Genomic DNA, 18323 nt, shown 5'->3' with positions numbered 1-18323 from the left:
ACAGCAGGGACACAGCTGGGACCAGGGACACCCAGATCTGGGGACAACCACTCACCCTCTCCTCCTCGAAGCTGATGAGGCCTTCATCGTCAGTCTCCAGGTCCTCCTGCTCCTCCACCACGAGGGCCCGCAGCTCCGTGGGGGCAGCTCGGGGGCGCAGCAGGCTCAGCATGCGCTCCAGGGGCGACTGCAGGGCGCAGCTGGGGCTCGTCTCCTGCTGCTCCAGGTTGTCACTTTGCTTCTTGGCAAAATTCACAAACACCTGGAGGGGGGGAAGGGGCAGGAGGCTGCAAGGGACCCCCATGAGCGCCTCCACTCCCTGCGCGCCCCTCGCCTGCCCTCCGTGCTGCTGGAGACAGGCCCCAGTGCATCCCACCGAGCTGTGGCCACCACCGTGCCCCCCACCTGGCTCCACCTCCCTTCCCAAAGGTGGTTTCTGCCAGGCACTTGGCACGGCCACCATCCCTGGGGACAAGCATCCACCTGCCCACGCCATCCCCGGTCTCACATTGTCCAGTGTGGTCTGGCTGACTGAGTAGTCTTCAATGCCCAGCACATCCACCACCTGCTCCATCTTGCTGAAGACCTGTGCCAGCGAGACCTGGTCCGACTTCAGCTGGTATTGGGCCTTGGTGTGGTGCCGCTCCTGCAGGGGACGTGGAGGTGACCCCAAGCCCTCTCTCCCCGACCCCCTCCCATCACCCTGTGAGGGGTCCCACAGATGTGTCTCTTGAGGGATGAAGGCTGTTTGCACCCCAAGGCAGGGGCTAGCAGGGGCCTCCACGGCCACCCCAGGGAGCTCACCTTGAGGATGGCCTCAGGGAAGTTGCGGTTGAAGAATCTCACCACCTCCTTGACACTGAGGCTGGACTTGGTGCGCACCGTGATCATGTAGCCATCTCCGAACCTGTGCAGGGACAAGGGACCCCGTGAGGACCTGCCCACCTGCCTGCACTTCTGCACTTCATTGAGCCCACGGAAGGGGACAATGCTCTCCAGCAGCTGCTGCACCCATCTGAGTAAGCCCATCCGCTGCCCACTCGCCAAAGCAGCACCCACATAAAGGGTGCCATGCCGTCACCCAGCTGCGGGGGCCCGGCCCCCTCCTACCTTGCAGTGCATCCACTGGGCTCTTACCGGTTCTTCAGGTGCTGGATGCTGCCAAGACACTTGAGCCGCCCGTTCACCATGATAGCCAGGCGGGTGCAGAGCGCCTCACACTCCTCCATGCTGGGGAGACAGGGTGAGCTTCAGCAGGGTGGCACAGAGGTAACAGTGCCAGGGGCGGCAGCCAGGGCAGGTGGGGAGCCGAGCTCCCCAGGCCATCACCTGGGTGCCGTGGCCCCACCACACCAGGGATGGGAGAAGGCAACAGAGGGCATTCAGGTTCCCTCTGCTCCCCATGCCCCTGCTGAACGCCATCCCCCAGGACCAAAGAGCCCAATCCCACCCACGCAGCACCCCAGGTGCCTGGAGGCATTGCAGATGCAGCCAGAAGCCTCCCCCCGCCCCAGACCTGTGGGATGTGAGCACTACGGAGCGACCCGTTTTGATGACGTCCAGGATGAGGTTCCAGAGGAAGCGCCGTGCCTTGGGGTCCATCCCTGTGGTGGGCTCATCCTGCAGGATGGACAGCACCCTCAGACATGCCAGGCCCTGGGGTGACCCTGTCACCCTCTTCTTGTCCTGAGCCTGGCTCAGCACACCATCCCACACCCCAGGACACTCATGGCAGAGCCGGGGGCAGGCAGCTCCCACCCAGGGCCATTTCTCCACCCTAGCCTGGCACCAGCCCAGGGACATGGAGGGTGGGAGGAGGAGGCTGCAGGCAGGGGGCTGCAGCCTGGGACACACCAGGAAGATGAAGGCTGGGTATCCAATCAGCGCGATGGCTGTGGACAGCTTCCTCTTGTTGCCTCCGCTGTAGGTGCTGGCAGGCTTGTCAGCATACTTGGTCAGCTCCAGCTTCTTCAGTGCCCACTTGACAACCTGCAAGGCGTGGGGGGCTGCCGTCACCCTGCCAAGGCCACGGGGCTGGCAGAGCTGGCAGCGGTTAGGCTCTGCGGCATGGGCCAGCTGCCAAGGGGACCACAAGCAGTGTGCCAGTCAGGGGAACCCCACAGCAGCCCCTGGCATGGCCATGAGTGTCGGTGGGGGCCTGCGCGTGCATGTGCCCAGTCCCCCATGTGGGTGCACCGCTGGGGCGGCACTGCCACGAGGGCAGCACTGGCTCAGGTCCCCACTGGTGCCCAGTGAGATGCCGTTCCCGTGGCACAACACCAGCCCATGGGTGCTGGCAATTGCTCGCCCAGAGCCCTACCCGCTCCTCATCCTTCCAGGGGATGCCGCGCAGGCGGGTGTAGAGCTCCAGGTGCTCCTGGGCCGTCAGCTCGTCAAAGAGTGCGTCAAACTGGGGGCAGTAGCCCAAGCTCTGCTGGACCTGCAGGAGCTCCTTCAGGATGCTGCGGGAGAGGAGGAGGGGTCGTGGGGAGAAGGAATTGCTTTTCAGAAGCACCCCATTGCTCACCCCCCTTTCATATGCCTTTCTACTAGAAAATCTTCTACCAGATAACCCAAAACAGGCAGCCTTGGCTGAGCTGGCATCACTTGCCACTCCTCAGATGATGGTCAGCCCAGCAGGACACAGGGCTGCAGAGCTCCATGGAGCCACACAGGCAGACTCACGCTGCTTCATCCTTGGAGACCCCCAAGCAGACCCTGTCCTGTCCCCAGGACAGCAGGCAGCCCCCACCTCCCACCCAACCTACGCTCCCTGACCTGTGCCCATTAACGAAGGCCTCTCCGCCTGTGGTGCTCTCGTCCCCCGTCAACATCTTGAAGGTGGTCGTCTTGCCTGCACCGTTGACGCCCAGTAACCCAAAGCACTCGCCGGGACGCACACCCACGCACAGCCGGTCCACAGCCAGGATGCGCCCGATCTTGCGGGACTTGTACACCTGGGGGGCAGGGGATGGGGGGCTCAGCCCACCAGGAGGCACCCAGACCCCCAGCCCCGACCCACATCCCTTGGATGGGACAGCTCTGAGGTGTCTCCTCGCAGCCCTGGAGCATCTCCCACCCTTGCCACCCTGCTGCTGCACCTTGGTGAGGTTTTCGATCTTCAGCATGTCGTTGTCGGCATCACCACGCAGGACACGGTGCCGCTCATTGGCCACATCGATGTCGTCCTCAATGGGTTTGGTGGAGACGGGCAGCCGCCTGCAGGAGGGCACAGGGGGCAAGGTGGGGATGCCGGCATGGGGGCCATTTGCCCGCACCCTGCCAGGGATGGGCAGCTCCCCAGCTCACACCCACCAGAGGGGCAGCCTTGAGCTAAGGGGTCCTGACGGCAAAGCTCTTCCCTGTGGCCAGCCCCCCAGCCTGCCCCCCTACTCCCTGGCCACACTCACTGAGGCTTCCGGAAGAAGTTGTACTGGCACATGATGGTGATGAAGAAGCCGACGAAGCCTTCGATTGTCATGGCAACGAGCCCCCGTGTCACAATGTCCCATTCGAAGGGCGATTTCATTTTATCGAACTGCCCTGAGTGGGAGGAAGAGGAGAGAGCGGCTGGGGACACCTTCTCATGGAGACAACCTGGTCATACGTCTTGAGCCGGCCTGTAACAATGACTCTGTCCTGCTCCTGTGTTCCCTCCCCTGCTGCAGCTGCCTGGGGCTGGTTGGTGCTGCTGGCACCAGGGCTGCTCACAAGGCTTTCCATTCACAGCACGTGTGCTGCTGAAATCCTCCTGCAACTTTTCAACCTCAGTAGGATGAATCAACCCAAGTGAGAACGGGTATTGGATGGATTTGTCAGATCCTGCCCCAAAATTGCCTCATGATGCCAGCAGCACCTGGGTTATATATTTGAAGCTGCTTGAGAAGCAGAGAACAGCAAGAGCTTTTTGAGGCCAAGCTGAAGCTGTGAGTAGCAAAAGGCTCATTTTGGCTGGGCAGTGCAGTCCTGCAACCAGGAGACCACATCTGGAAGGAAAGAGCCCTTGCAGTCCCCATCCCTCATATCACAGCACGGCTCCACCATGGCCCCGCTGCAGGCAGTGTGCGACAGCAGCAGAAACGCACAACTCTGCCAGGGCTCACAACTTCCTCTCCCTATTGCACTGCTATTCAGGATGGCCCAAGGAACCGTTTTCAACATCACTGGCACCACGCCACAGCTGACCCTCAACCATGTCTCATCCTGCGCCCCAGTCTGGTTCATATTCCCTGGCTTTTTGCTCCACATTGCTCTGGGCCTCGGGAAGCCCCACAGGGCAGGGGGATGTGCCAGCACTGTGTCGCCCCCAGCCCCACATGCGCTGGAGCAAGGGAAGGAGGGAACGAGAGGCCATACCGATCTTGGCATAGTATTCGTTGATGTACTCATTGTAGGCCATCTCCATCAAGCCATGGCCCAGGTTGTAGTTAGGGAATACAAGGAAGCAGCTCTTCAGGTAGCTGTTCACCACCTTCAGATCCTGTGGGGATGGGCAGAGAGGACATAACCATCAGAAACACCCCTGAGGACAGCAATCGTGGTAGGATCAGGATCCCTGCCAAGACACAGCCCAGTCAGGACTCATAGCCGACCCTGCTGGGAGCAGGAGTTTGAGCAGTCCTGAGGTCCCTCCCAGCCCGAGCTGTCCCATGACCCAGTGACAGCTTCTCCCTTCCTGGTGGCCCCAGGCAGAGCTATGAATCCCATACCTTGTCGTGCTCAAAGAGCTGCAGCAGGAACGTGGCAACGGTGGCTGTGATGCCAATGAAGAGGTTGATGACAATGAGGAAGACATAAGCGGAGCTGGGCACCTCAAACCAGAAGGAGGCAGGGTACATGATGGGGGTGATGGACCAACTGGGAAGGCAAGCGGCAGGAGCACACATCAGCGTGCCAGGAGAGGCAGTGCCAACTGTCCAGCCTTGGGATTGCCCATCTCCCAGCCCCATCCTCCCTGGGCTCTCCACCCTAGCCCTCGCAGTGCACCAGCTACAGGAGCTCCCAAACATCCGCCAGACGGGCAGCCCCAAGGCCAGATCCTGCCCACACAGCCACAGCGCAGATGGTGCACTGGAGGGACCCACCAGTGCATCCTGACCACCCCTCTGAGCAACATACCCGTAGAGCAGGAAGAGGGAGAGGACGGCGGGGAAGTTGGTGGGAGAAGTGTACGCCGGGAGGTCAAACACGAACAGGATGATGATGCAGCACGTGGCTGGCACCAGGTAGTTCAGCTGGAGAAGACAGAAACTTCTGTGACTGCCCACCCACCCACCCAGCCCTGGGGGCTTGGCTGGTGGGGCCATGTGCCATGCTCACCATGTCCCACACATAGTTGGCCAACCAGTAGATGACAGGGTCACAGCCACTCACGAACTGCAGGTGTTTGGCCTTGGAGGCCTTTTCGGCCACCAGGAACACCACAAAGCTGGCTGGCACGAAGGACATGGCCACAATGATGAAGATAGCAATCACCACGTCCGTGCCTTGCAGGCTGCATGGGGAGCAAGGAGGACGGCGTCACCCTCAGTTGTCCAGGGAAGGGCCGCCCGTCCTGGCATGGGCCAGTTGCTGTGTGCAGGGCATGGCACGGCACAGGGACCCCCACGTCGCAGCCACCTGGTTCCCCCCCCCCCCCCATGCAGCCTGCATGGCAGTAGCCTCGGCATTCCCCTGCAAACCGCAGTGAGGAGTCCCTCCCTTCCATGGGATGGCCACCCTCCCTCAAACCCACTCTCTGGACCTACAGGTAATCCAGGGATAGGCTGGCGCTCGTCTTGTTCATGGGGTGGTTGGTGACCGTGATGCCTGCAGGAAGGCCCAAGAAAAAGCACGGGAACATGAAAGCTGGCTCAGGACAGAAGATCTGCCCCCAGCCTGCCTGGTCCTGGTTCTGAGCAGGAGGACAGGTTCCTCCCTGCAGCTTGGCAGGAGCTGAGCTGCGTGAAGCAACCGAGTGCCTCAGGGCCAAACCCTCCCTCACCGGCTGGCAGACAGTGTCCTCAGAAACACTACAAGTCCAGGAGCCGGTAGGCAGCACCTCAGGACATTCTGCCCCAGCCCAGACCCTGGCTAGCCCAGACCTCACAGCCAAGGTGTGCGACTCCCCTGTCCCAAGAGGGCACTAGCCTGCTTGGTCCAAGAGTGGACATTGTACTTTAGAGCGTGGTTGGACTAAAGCTGTTCCTGACGTGCTCCTGCCCTTAAATGCCTCCAGACCCTCACCGTAGGCAGCAGGGTTGCCTTTGCTCTTGGGCAAGTTGGCTCGCAGGATGGCATTGTTGAGAGCATTGAGGTAGGTGGGCATGCTGTGGTAGCCCTTGTTGTTGTAGAAGACCTGGAGGAGCAGAGAAGAGTGGTGGGAGGTAGCAAGAGAGCTGGGCCCATGGCAGATGTCTGGAAGGGAGGGATGTGATGAGACAGGATGGGGCAGGGTGGGAAGGGATGGGACGAGATGGGACAGCCACAGGGCAGGTTTCCTATGCTCACGGCTGTAGGAAGAACACGCCACTGGTGACCATGCTGGGCCAGACCCGCTGGGGTGGGAGTTACTAAGCAGCCCATGGGGCAAGAAGAGCCCCACCAGATTCCTCAGTGGAAAGCACTGCTGCAGAGCTGTGGGCAGGGGTCCCTGCCATGCAGGCAGTGCTGCCTGCCCCCTTCTCCCCACCCATGCCATGGCTCTTGTTGTGCACTTTTCTCCCAGCTGCCTCAGGGCACAGTGCAGTCCCACCTGGGCTGTTCTCCGGACGGCAATCTTGCGCACAGTGGCAGGGGCCCTGGCCCCGAAGGAGGCCGGGATGGATTTCTGGACGTTGCCGAAAGTGAGTGCCCCATACCTGTGGGACAAGGCACCACCAAGAAGCTGTGACCGCTGTCCCCTGCCACCAGAAGTGGGGCCATGCTCAAGCATGCTCCCAGCTCCCGTCAGCACCCTGGGCAGGTGTCCCCAAGTCCCCAGTCCCTCACCCCTGCTCCAGGGCACAGGGCTGACCCACCCTCCCAGCCTTCCCTCTTGCCTGTGCAGCCGGAAGCGGTCTGAGGTGTAGAGCAGATACTCAGAGACATTGCGCCCTGTGATGTCTGCCAGGATGTCCCCCGTCACCACCTTCATCTGCGGGGGGTGGCCCCCCACGCCGCTGGGGCAGGAGAAGCCAGTCCCCTGCATGGAGCAGGTGCACTTGATGGGCTCATGGATGATGCGGGGCAGGGCAGGGGCCGAGGTCACGGTCTCTGAGGAGCAGAGAGGGCAGCTCACAGCCAGGTTCCTGCCTGCCCCGGCTGCCTGGGACAACATGGGGGCACGAGGCTGAGCCGAGGGGTCCCAGCCGGGCAGGGAGGGAGCGCTCTGCCCCACGGCCAGAGCCTGGTCTGTGAGAGGGCTTTTGTGTCCTGGTGACCGAGAGGGACAAAGAGATGGACGTGGGGAAAAACTCTGGGGGAAGGAAATGGTTCAGAGAGGGGGCATGAAGTGTGGCTGGAGAAGGCAATGGCTGGGGACCGCAGGCGGCGAGGGTGACACAAGGCTGGCCACAGGGCTCTCAATGGTGCCACCATCCCAGGGAACTCCACCGGCACTGCGGGGCTGAACAGGGAGCAGCGCTCCATGGCCAGCATTGGCCCTGGGCCAGAACTTCATCCCAGTGATGGAATGCTCTGCTGTGGCCAGAGCAAACTGGTAGGAACTTCCAGGGGTGCCTGGAGCTGCTTCTGCGGGGGAGATATCTCCCTGCTGGAGATGAATCCCAGGCCCAGACATACTCGGGCACCAAGTGCAGGTGATACCTTTGACGGTGGAGGAGAAGGTTGTGGAGTTCCAGGCACGGAGTAGGTCCTCATCCACTGAGATGGGGTAGTCAGAGGGAGCCGGGGATGGAGGCGGTGGCACAAAGTTGGAGAGTGGCAGGCCCTGGGTGAAGGAGTCGATGCACATGGCATCAAAGTACTTGGCTGCCAGCATCTTGGACTCGTTGCTGTTGAGGTTGAGGGTCTGCACAGGCTGGTCCAGCGTGTTGTTGAAGGCTGTCTTGAGCACGCAGGTGGCCCCCACACCAGAGGGCAGGTGGAAGGTGTTCACCAGCTGCTGGGGGCTGGCATCGGGAGACAGCCTGATACTGTGGGGAGAGCAGCAGGTGAGGGGGAGCAAGGAGCAGGAGACATGGGTCTCACCACCTTGGCCATCTTCTGCTGGGACCTCCCTGAGGCCTTGGCACTTACCATGGCTGAAAAGGCATGGCTAAAGGGAACACACAGCCCGTGCCTGGCATGAGCCAAGCTGCTGATCATGGCCAGCATCAGGGCTCACACCTCTCCCAGAGACACTCTGGGGAGGATAGAAGCTGCTTTCTGCAAGGAGACATGGCTGGCCAGGCTCTGCTCCAAGCCTGAGCCAGCCCTGCAACCAGCCCCGCTGCGGTCTGCCCTCCCTGCTGCCCCCCATCACAGACCCAGGGATGGAGACAGGGATGGGGAGCGGCAGCTCTCACCGGTACTCACGCCGCTCCTCATTGGCATAAGGAATGAAGTTTCCCTTAGGCTGGGTGTAGTTGTGGTACTGCGATGGTGAGAGGATGAGGGGTGGCAGGTCACCTGTGGGGACAAGGACAGGAACCCACTCACGTCTGCAGCCCTGCCCTGCACAGGCAGACTGGCCAAATGCCCACAAACCTTGTCCTCATCCTCCCCCTAGCCAGTGTCCCCACCAGCCGTCCCGGGGTGGGCAGAAAGGGCCACCAGTAGCCCCCAGCATGCAGGCGGATGGCTCGCACGCACCTATTTCGGGCACAGAGAGCGCCACTGTCATGGCCACGCAGACAAAGAAGGCGGGCAGGAGGATCTGTGAGAAGAGGGCCTTGGTGTTGCGCTTGGCACAGTGGAAGCGTTTGACAATCAGCCCATGGAACTGGCGCAGCTTCAGCCACGAGCCCTCCAGCTTGAAGCTCCCCTGCCCAGCCAGGTCGCCGTCCTCTGCCTCTTGCTCTGGGAGGGGAGAAGGATGTCAGGCCCCTGGCATGGCCGCTCCCGCGCCCACCTTGGCTCCCAGGGAGCTGAGCTGGGCACCGAGCTGGGCGCAGCTGCCCCAAAGGACAGGGCAGCAACCAACCCCGATAGCCACCGAGCCATGGTGGCAACACAGCATGAAGCGAGGCAGCTGGTTGGTGGGTTCCTCTTGGCCCCAAATGGGAAATTTAGACAATAGTTTTAAAAAAACAATTAGTGATTTTTGGCAGAACTCCCTCATTTTCCCATCAGCTCTCCCAGCTGGTGAGGGGTCAGCGCAGTCAGAAAGGGGGGACGGGATGTGGAGGCGGGGACTGAGCGAGGCAGCGGGCACGCGGCCAGGGCTCAGGGAGCTCTGCCACAGCACTGTCTTGGCTCCGACTCTCACCACCCAAACCACAGCGCTCAGGCTTCCCGGCCGGGGAGCCAGGGTGGCACATCCCTGAATTAATCAGGACGAGACCTGCTGGGAGAACCTGGAAAAGGATTTGTGAATAAAGCAGCAGCCTCAGGGCACCTGCCTGCACCCTCTGTCTTCCAGCAATCCCAGCATCCCAGCAGGGAGAGCGCCGAGCCTGGGCCAGGGGACAGAGGGCCAAGGCACCAGCTGGAAGACGACTCCATGCCCAAGAGCCAAGAGGAGACGACCCGACCGGGCAGCAGCACGAGGAGCGAGCACGTTAGTGGGGCCAGTCTGCAGGGCAGCATTCGCGGGTTCGAGGGAGGCAAAGGGCAGTGCCAATGCCAGCTGCGCCTACGCCCACTGTCTCTGTGTCTCAGCACAGGACCCCCACACACATGCTGCCAGTTTGGGGGTGCAAACCGGTGGAAGCACCCATTCCCAGCCCTCCCCAACCCAGGCTGCGGTTCTCTGGGCGCAGCATCGGCGGATGCATCATCAGGCTGGCGGCACGAACCTTGCAGACTGATGTTATCGGGGTCCTGCCGGTTATCGAACAGGGGCGCGTAATCCCCAAAGAATTCAGAATAAGCCCCACCTTCGTCACCCCGCACGGAGCCCACCGAAGAGGTCGAGTGCAGGGATGCCTGCGACTGCGCCAGCTTGGAGCAGGTCACCAGGTTGCTGAGCTCCACCTCAGGCTTCTCTGGCATGGCCGCTTCGGCCAGGGGCTCCCCGTTGGCCTCAGGCTTTGGGCCCAGCTCAGGGGTGGGTGGCTGCTGGGCATCCTTCTTGGACTCCTTCATGTCTGGAAGGAGAAGGGGGGTTGCCACCAGCCATGTTACCCTTCACCGCGGTGTAGCACAGAGTGGGGACGTCTCTGCTCTGCAAATCCAGAGTGGAGTGGAGGCCAGCTGCCCTGGGCCAGGATGGGCTCCGCTGGAGACCACTCCTCCCCTTGGGAAAGGAGACTCCTGCGGCCACATGCAAGGGGAGAGGAGCCACCAAGGCCACGCAAAGGGACGCAGCCCCTCACCAACCCCAGCAGCACCATGTGTCCCCCCACCACCCGTACCCACGTCGCTGTTCTCCAGAGACTGGTCCTCCTCAGACACCTTCAGGAAGACCTCCTCCAGTGTGGTGTCCATCAGACCAAAACTGGTGAGGTCCAGCTCCTCCAGGCTCTGCTCCAAGTGCTGCAGAAGCAAAGTGCTGCATGAGGAGGGCAGGAGGTGACCACAGCACTGCAGCCCTCCGCAACTGCTTGCCTGCCCACCTCACCAGCCCCTGCGGGTACCTGGAAGAGCCTCTCGAAGCAGCCCTTCTTGACGGCCTCACTGGGCAGGATGTAGGAGAGCTCAGTGTTGGTGTCTGAGATGAGGAGGCAGGAGGCCACATATTTCTTGATGAACTGGGAGACGCGGGGCTCGGAGCAGGGGCTGACAGAGGAGTGGGCTGGGGGGCTGTGCGGCTGGCCCGGCTCTGTGGCAGAGGGGCAGCACCAGCCAGTCACTTCTTACCCAGCCTCCCACCAGGACCCGCCATGTCCACACTACACCCCAGTGCCACGGGGGCTCCTCCAGCCTCCATCGCAGGGTGCTGGAGGCTCCCCGGCCGCCCTGCCTGGCCTAGGGACTGTGCTCTGCACCATGGCCCATGCCAGACGTCTCGGTAGGCAGCCCACAGACCAGACAGAACCAGCACGTGGAAGCAAATGCCACCACGTAGGGTCTAACCTGGGACCCAGATGGCAGAAATCAAGGCTGAGTGATGCCACCTCCTACACCCCCTGCCCTGTCCCCCTCCACCTGGCCTAAGGAGACTTGAGGTGGGAGCACTTGGGTGTTGATCTCTCATTCCTTTCCTGGGCTGAAGGACTGGTCCCCTCTACTCCTCTAAACATGGGGTCCCGCTGCCCCCAGACCTGTGCCATTCCTGGCATCCGACTGCTTCTTCACCACCGTCAGCTTGTAGCCATCACCATAGGTGCTCTTGAGGAAGAGCGGGGAGCCGCAGCACTTGAGCTTGCCATGGGAGATGATGGCGATGCGGTCACCCAGCAGGTCAGCCTCATCCATGTGGTGTGTGGAGAGCAGGATGGTCCTCCCTGATGGTGGCACAGAGCTTCAGTGGAGGGGCTGGGGCCGCTGCAGCCAGAGAAGCAATGCTGGGCTCAGCCCACTTCCGCTAACCTGGCTTGTACTTGAGGATGAGGTCCCAGATGGCCCTGCGTGCGTACGGGTCCACACCAGCTGTTGGCTCATCCAAGATCACGGCCCGTGACCCACCCACGAAGGCAATGGCCACTGACAGCTTCCTCTTCATGCCCCCTGAGAGGGTCTGCACCAGGGAGTGGCGTTTGTTGGAGAGCTCCAGGTCCTCAATCATCCTGGGGACAGGGGAGAAGCACTGGGGATGCCGGGGGAGCTGTATCAGTGCTGGGTGCCTGCAGGGAGCACGTGGCACCTCTTCTCCCAGGGCACCTGTGGCTCTCAGCTGCCGGGACAGCCCAGCTGCAGCCAGGCTACAGAAGGATCTTACGGTAGCTTCCACAGCCTGATACCCCAAGTTTTGGGAAACACTTGTCCCCTGGAGCAGCTTGAACATCTCAACTCCCAGATCACCCACCACAGCACAGCCAGCAGGAAGGGGACCCACTCACACAAAAGGAAAAGGAGCTGGAGGCAAAGGAGATGGGGCAAAGGAGCTGGAGGGTGCCTACTTGTCCATCTCCTTGCGGATCTCCTCCTCTGCCATGCTCTTCAGTTGCGAGTAGAACCAGAGGTGCTCCTCCACTGTCAGCCTGTCGAAGAGCACATTGTGCTGGGGACACATGCCCAGGTTCTTGCGGATCTCGTCCATCTCTGTCCGGATATCGTGGCCGTAGATGGTAGCGGAGCCCGAGGTTGGAGGGAACAAACCAGTGAGGATGGACCTGGAAGGATGGAGAAAGGCAACAAGGTGAGGGATGTCATATGCCTCCATTTGGTCCCACTTCCAACCACCACCTCCAGGAGCATCTGCTGGGCCCCAGGCAGAGCAATATCAGTGTAGGGCCATGCGCCTACTGCCTGTCTCCCCTTTTGTGCCACCCCCACCCCCACACTGCTGCCCTCTGGGCATGGCACCAGCTGCCACAAGGCCCTGCAAGGACATCACACAGCATCTCCCCCACCCACTGCAGCTGGCCAGCACATGGTCCATGTCCGCCCTGACGGGCACTCACATGGTGGTGGTTTTGCCCGCACCATTGTGCCCCAGGAAGGACACCACTTGGTTCTCGTAGAGGTTGAGGCTCAGCTTGTTCAGCGCTAGCTTCTTGTCCGTCTTGTAGACCTTGGTGAGCTTGTCAATGCAGACAACCAAGGGGAGGTGGGTCGGCTCCTCCTCAATGCCCCGTGTCTCCTCTGCCATGAGAGTGGGATGGTGAGGAGCCAGGGGGTGGCAGGGAAGCCAGGCTTGCAGTGGGATCCCCCAGGGGATGAACCTCCCTGCTTCCATCCCATAGTGGCTGTGCTGGCTCGTGGCCCCTTTCCCTCTGCTTCTCGTCAGCTTCCCCCCTCCCGTACCACGGGCAGCACCTCCCAGACCAGCAGCAGCACTTGGCCCAGGATCCTGCCCCGACAAGAGGACACACAAAGGTCCGGGCAGGACCCTGCAGCAGAGCCAGGGCCATCCCCAGGCCACCCCTGTCTGCCCTCACCCAGCCTCCGGCTCTCCATGGCACAGGCCTGATCCTCCTCCATGATGCTGAGGCGGGTGGCGCGGGACCAGGGCCAGGTCCACTCCCAGGTCTCCACTCGCCCGTTGCCCAGCCAGTAGGACTTCTGGAAGGGGAAGTACCAGGGCCGCGGCAAGCCAAACATGCCTGCAAGCACAACCCCTACGGAGTCAGGGCCAACCCTACACCCGTGTCCACACAGAAGCCAGCCAAGGGCCGGGGCAGAGCTCAGCGTGGGTACGGGCACAGACATGGGCTTAGAGGTTTCCCCAGCTCAGGGACATCACTGTGGGGTGCGGGCTGCAAGCACCCTGGCCAGCTGGGCTCAGGGCAACACTGCTGGGCTGTGCAAGGAAGCAAAGTCCTTTGGGGTTTGGGTTGGGCCTGGTGCACATCAGTTTTACTAGGAAAGCAAAGGAAGCGGGTGAGACCCCTCCCCAAGCAGGCGATAAGCCATGGACACCTTGCTTTGCTACAGCTGGCCAGTAACTGAGATGTGACTGAAGATCTTCAAGGAACCCCAACAAGACACACACAGGGGACCATGAAGGCACATTGTGCCAAATCCCACCGTGTCAGGGGTGAGCACCACCAGGAACCAGCAGCGTCCCCAGCAAGGAGGCTCCCATAAGATCAGAGACGCCCTCGTGCCCCACTGCCTGCACGTACCCGGGTGCACGGCCTCAATGTACCACGTGAGCACCCCGTACACCACGGCATCCACAATCAGCATCATCATGGACAGCAGGAGATTGAAGTCGTCTCCTTCCACGGGTGACTGGCTGAAGGTGTGCCACTGGATGCCCACGCCTGCCACCTCGTACAGCGCAAAGTACTTGGAGCCCAGCCCAAAGGCCGTGGTAGACATGAGGGACTGTGGATAGGTGGAGGGAAGGGAAGGGAAGAGAAGGGATGGGGATGTCAGCAGGAACCACAGGCCAGCTCAGGAGGAACAGGTTGGGGTGAATTCCTACCCGGTGCTGCCCCACCCAGCCCCGTGGACATAGTCCCTGTCCTGGGAGGCACCAAACCTTCTGGAGATGCCTCCAAAGCCCCATGGGGAGTTGGTTCATACAGGCAGAGGTTCACCCAGGGCTTGGTGACAGCTTGGTGGCTGTGTACTGGACATGGGCTGCCTGGGGCACACCTGGGGCCAAGCACCTCCGCAGCAGACACAGCCGACTCACCGCGATGCACTTCTCAAAGGCTGTGATCTTGTCATGCGCCACCTCCTCCCGGATGGCCACATACATGTAGGGCACGTAGCTGAGGAAATAGATGATGCCGCCACAGGCAGAGGCCAGCTTGGCCTTGGAGTAGAGCACCGACACCAGGAAGCTGCAGGGAGGACAGTGTCACCTCAGATCCCTCCCCATCAGGGCTTTCCCCACACTGTCTGATTTTGTCGGTGTTGAGGTGATAAACTGGCCCCTCAAATCAGCTGCTGGGGGGACCTGTGCCCCTCCACCGGCCCTCGCACACAGCTCCCAGTACCCTCACCCAATAGCACAAGGACCCCCATGCTGCCCGTGCCCCCTCACCCCATGGACTGGACCAGGCAGCTCACCAAAACATGATGGTGGCCACTGCGTAGATGGCGAGAAAGAGCCAGATGATGAGGACATCGCTGTGCATCAGGACCTTGCCATACTTCAGGATGGCGGTGAGTGCTGTGACTGAAATGGAGAGCTGGACGAAGCCGGTGATGAACCAAGCCACCCAATGCACCGCGTTGTTCAATCCCATCATCTTCATCACCTGCAAGGCCGATGTTGCTCAGCAGGGCTGTCCCCTACCCTGTGCATCACTGCTGCCTCACTCACTGGCAGCACCGAGCAGCATCGGGTGGTCCCTGGGGGCTTCTGGGAGTGGGCAGCCACAGCACCCTGGGCAGGGTGCCAGTGGGCTCAGCTCCCTCTGGCACCAGGCAGGGCTTGTGCCGGGGACACTCAGAAGGACCAGCTCAGCCCAGGGATGTAGGATCTGCGCCCACCCCAACTCACATACCCTGGAGACATGGGGAAGGTGCCCATGGATGCAGCACAGAACTTAGAGCTCAGAGATGCCAGCTCCTCCCCAGGGATCTCTCCCACCATCCCCACCTCTTTCAGGCGATGCTCCTTCTCTGTCACAATGTGCTGGATCATCATGGCCACTGAGTAGACCCAGGAGATCACCATACACAGGGGCATCATGTGTTCAATGACAAAGAGGAAGCTGGTGGGGTAGAGGAAGAGAGGCGAGAGCTGGATGGTGGCACCACAGCAGAGATCCAAGGAGACTCTGGGGCACAGGGCAGCAGAAGGGCTCTCCCACCACCTGGGGACAACCAGCCCTCTAGTCCCACAGCTCCTTATTGCCCTGAAAGAGCTTCTCCAATGAGCCCATAAGACAATCTAGTGTCCTGGCTGTCAGGTCCTGGCAGACAGCAGCCATGGGCTCAGCCTGGTGCCCTGTCTACCTTGGTGTGGATTGGGCCCTATTGACCCTCCTGCCCTGCAGGGCTAGTGGGTCTGGGACTTCTCTGGGTGCTTCCTCCAGAGCACTGTGTTCAATAATCACTGGCAGACCCATGTGCCATCCATTTACCACGCTCCTCTTGTTCTCCCACAGTCTTTCAGCCTCCAAGACACCCCACAGCCACGAGTTCTTCACTTCAGCTACAAATTGGGCATAAAATCCTTCCCCTGCTTGCCTAGCCTGGTGGTCCAAGGAACAGGGCTTAACTGGTTGCCCATCACTCTCAATGTCACCAACCTCTCTCAGGCCCCCAAACCTTTCCCCTTTTCCCAGCTGAAATGTCCTCACCTGCACAGGAGAAGAGGGAATGTCCTGTCCCTGCCCACCCTGCCCATGCGGGTATTACTCACTCATCCCGGGTATAACACGGATATGGGAACATCTGCACATAGTTGCCAGGCTCCACCACATCGTGGCCAACAAATGTGTTGATAAGGGCGCGCTCCATCATGTCTGGGGAGGAGGAGAGGCCAGGCTGAGGGGGCAGCGTGGGCAGGGGCTGGGGACGCAGGCAGCTGTGGCAGGGAGCTGGCACTCACCCTGGATCCAGACGAAGCCATAGAGGAAGTAGAAGCGCCCGCCGGTGTTGGGGCCAGGCCGCCAGTATGCCCGCCGGATCTCGTTGGTCTTCTCCGTGAAGCTGGAGTTCTGCCGGATCTTGTACATGACGTGCGGGGGCAGTGAGCCATCCCTGTTGGTCTGGAAGATGACACCTGTGGGCAGCAGGAGAGGCAGGGAGCTGCTGGCACCACAGGAGATGGCCACACCATCCGTCCCGGAGCAAGGGACACAGAGGGGTTCAGCATGTCCCAGCCAAGGGCACCAGAAGGGCTGCCATGGATGAGGAGGGTGGGCACAGCCCCGGCATGGGATGCGAGGGCACAAGGACAGCAGGCAGTGGTGGGAGAGCCAGGACAGGGGCAGGGTGCTGTGTCCGGCAGGGCTTGGCCAGGGACAGAGGATGGGTACTGCGAGATGCTTAGTTCGCTCATCCACCCAACGCATACACCAAGGGAGCCACGTCCCAAAGCCAGTGGCACAGGTGGAGAAGGACATGGCTTCGGGGACCCCTGCGAGGGACTGGTTCCCAGGGACATACTGGCAAAGACCGTGACATTGTCCTGGTAGGCCTGGTTCAGCGTGTAGTTGACAATGCTCTCCTCATCTGGGAAGCCTTTGAAGATGTCCACGCTGACCTAGTGGGAGTGGAAGGCCAGTGATATCCCAGTGTCCCGATGGGTCCAGCACACAGACCCTGCACACAGTGCAGCATGTGTCACCCACAGCCACCCCGCAAGCCCATGAACCCTTCAGTGGATGGGCACCTCCATCTACCCCAAAGCTCCTGACACTGCAGAAGCCACTATCTCCTCCAGGGCTCCCGTCTCAAGGCCTTAAGGAGGTCTGAGCAGACCTGACCCCTCTTCAGCCCCACAGAGCCCAGCTGCGGGCAGCAGGTGCCTCTCCAGCACCCAGGTTCCCACAGGCAGGCACAACCTCACCTTGGCCATGAAATGGACCCAGCCGCAGGCAGCATTGTCGATGGTGTCCAGCTGCTGGAGCAGGATGCTGGTGTTGGGCAGGGAGAAGTTGCCATTGAGGAAGTTGTGGAGAACATCGCTGTCAGAGACATTCAGGATCTCTGGGTGCTTGTGGAGGTCAGCGGTGAACTGGGACAGAGATGGAGATACAGGAGGGAGAAGCTGGGGTATGCCCTGCCTCTCAGCCCCCTGTCCTCCCCATGGACACAGACAGGACCCAACGCTCCTCCTGAGACCAGGGAACAGCGTCCACCCTGCACCAGGAACCAGCCTGGTCCCCACAAGAGCAGGGTGGGCACCCAGGAGCACCTGAGAGCTTCACATGAAGAAGCTCCAAGGTGTCTGGGGGCAGGACACCCACTTCCCACCCCCAGAGCAGTAAAGCCCAGGCAGGCTTGCTCCCCACTGCACTACCCTACCTGCTGGAGCCAGTGGATGCGCCTCTGCAGCCTGCCCTCCTCCAGGTAGGCACGGATCTCGGGGGAAATGTTCAGCCACGCCTTGGCATAGTGGGTGACATTGCCCACGAAGGCGAAGGTCTCATTGGCCTGGGGGGTGAGGAAGGTGACACGGTGGGAGGAGGCAGGGGCCTCCCTGCTCTCTGGGATGGCTAGCAGCCATGGAGGTATCTGCCCGCCTCCCAGCAGGCATCTCCACCCTAACAGGGCCCAGGGCAGCTGCCTGCTTCTGGCAGCACTGGCACCACTGAGCCCGTCTGGGCAAGAAGGTCCCTGCAGTGTGGGGCCGGTGGGAGGGGAAAGACAGGGGTCCTGACCTCTGCACCCTCACCTTCAGGATGACCTTGTCCACTTCAGTGCCCACAGGTGCATACAGGATTTTGGGGTTGCTAGTCATGAGATGCACGAGGAGGCCCAGGTTTCGCTGCTCCTTGCTGGTGAAGCCCAGTGAGCTCATGTTGCCCTGCTTCAGTGCCTCGGGCTCAATCGTCCTGCAAAGGGGGTTCAGGCTGCCAACTCCATTCCAGCCCCAGTGCCCCTCACAGCGGGCAGCGCCCACCCCTGCCCGGGAGGATTTCACACTGACTCCCACTCCAGCGCGGTGCTGGCACAGTGCTGCCCAGCACAGGGAGCTTTTCCCCCGGCTGCGGCACAAGGATGTAGTGCTGCATCCATCTCCCACA

General features: G+C 61.3%; 1 protein-coding gene across 3 annotated transcripts in view; it reads right to left on the bottom strand.

Annotated features, from left to right (window-relative positions):
- Window positions 1–18323, bottom strand: part of ABCA2 (ATP binding cassette subfamily A member 2) — a 35816-nt gene that overhangs the window by 2877 nt on the left and 14616 nt on the right. The window contains exons 10-48 of one of the 3 annotated variants that reach the window (XM_075772711.1): window positions 17972–18131; window positions 17602–17730; window positions 17144–17311; window positions 16741–16837; window positions 16181–16354; window positions 15992–16094; window positions 15224–15338; window positions 14689–14879; window positions 14309–14459; window positions 13791–13995; window positions 13104–13268; window positions 12627–12807; window positions 12123–12335; window positions 11593–11846; window positions 11325–11507; window positions 10698–10882; window positions 10476–10596; window positions 9918–10208; window positions 8773–8979; window positions 8487–8589; window positions 7786–8114; window positions 7020–7233; window positions 6734–6839; window positions 6226–6337; window positions 5748–5808; window positions 5320–5494; window positions 5119–5234; window positions 4710–4857; window positions 4357–4480; window positions 3411–3543; window positions 3102–3219; window positions 2779–2957; window positions 2321–2462; window positions 1855–1989; window positions 1517–1620; window positions 1138–1230; window positions 805–907; window positions 509–646; window positions 56–262 (exon numbers count right to left, since the gene is read on the bottom strand). In XM_075772711.1, the coding sequence (XP_075628826.1) occupies window positions 56–262; window positions 509–646; window positions 805–907; window positions 1138–1230; window positions 1517–1620; window positions 1855–1989; window positions 2321–2462; window positions 2779–2957; window positions 3102–3219; window positions 3411–3543; window positions 4357–4480; window positions 4710–4857; window positions 5119–5234; window positions 5320–5494; window positions 5748–5808; window positions 6226–6337; window positions 6734–6839; window positions 7020–7233; window positions 7786–8114; window positions 8487–8589; window positions 8773–8979; window positions 9918–10208; window positions 10476–10596; window positions 10698–10882; window positions 11325–11507; window positions 11593–11846; window positions 12123–12335; window positions 12627–12807; window positions 13104–13268; window positions 13791–13995; window positions 14309–14459; window positions 14689–14879; window positions 15224–15338; window positions 15992–16094; window positions 16181–16354; window positions 16741–16837; window positions 17144–17311; window positions 17602–17730; window positions 17972–18131 (6133 nt within the window). The remainder of the gene's footprint in view (window positions 1–55; window positions 263–508; window positions 647–804; window positions 908–1137; window positions 1231–1516; window positions 1621–1854; window positions 1990–2320; window positions 2463–2778; window positions 2958–3101; window positions 3220–3410; window positions 3544–4356; window positions 4481–4709; window positions 4858–5118; window positions 5235–5319; window positions 5495–5747; window positions 5809–6225; window positions 6338–6733; window positions 6840–7019; window positions 7234–7785; window positions 8115–8486; window positions 8590–8772; window positions 8980–9917; window positions 10209–10475; window positions 10597–10697; window positions 10883–11324; window positions 11508–11592; window positions 11847–12122; window positions 12336–12626; window positions 12808–13103; window positions 13269–13790; window positions 13996–14308; window positions 14460–14688; window positions 14880–15223; window positions 15339–15991; window positions 16095–16180; window positions 16355–16740; window positions 16838–17143; window positions 17312–17601; window positions 17731–17971; window positions 18132–18323) is intronic. The other 2 variants (XM_075772713.1, XM_075772712.1) reach the window with 2 other exon arrangements.

This window comes from Balearica regulorum, chromosome 20, assembly GCF_011004875.1.
Source record: "Balearica regulorum gibbericeps isolate bBalReg1 chromosome 20, bBalReg1.pri, whole genome shotgun sequence".
NCBI lineage: Eukaryota > Metazoa > Chordata > Aves > Gruiformes > Gruidae > Balearica > Balearica regulorum.
This window is presented reverse-complemented; position numbering and strand designations above follow the sequence as displayed.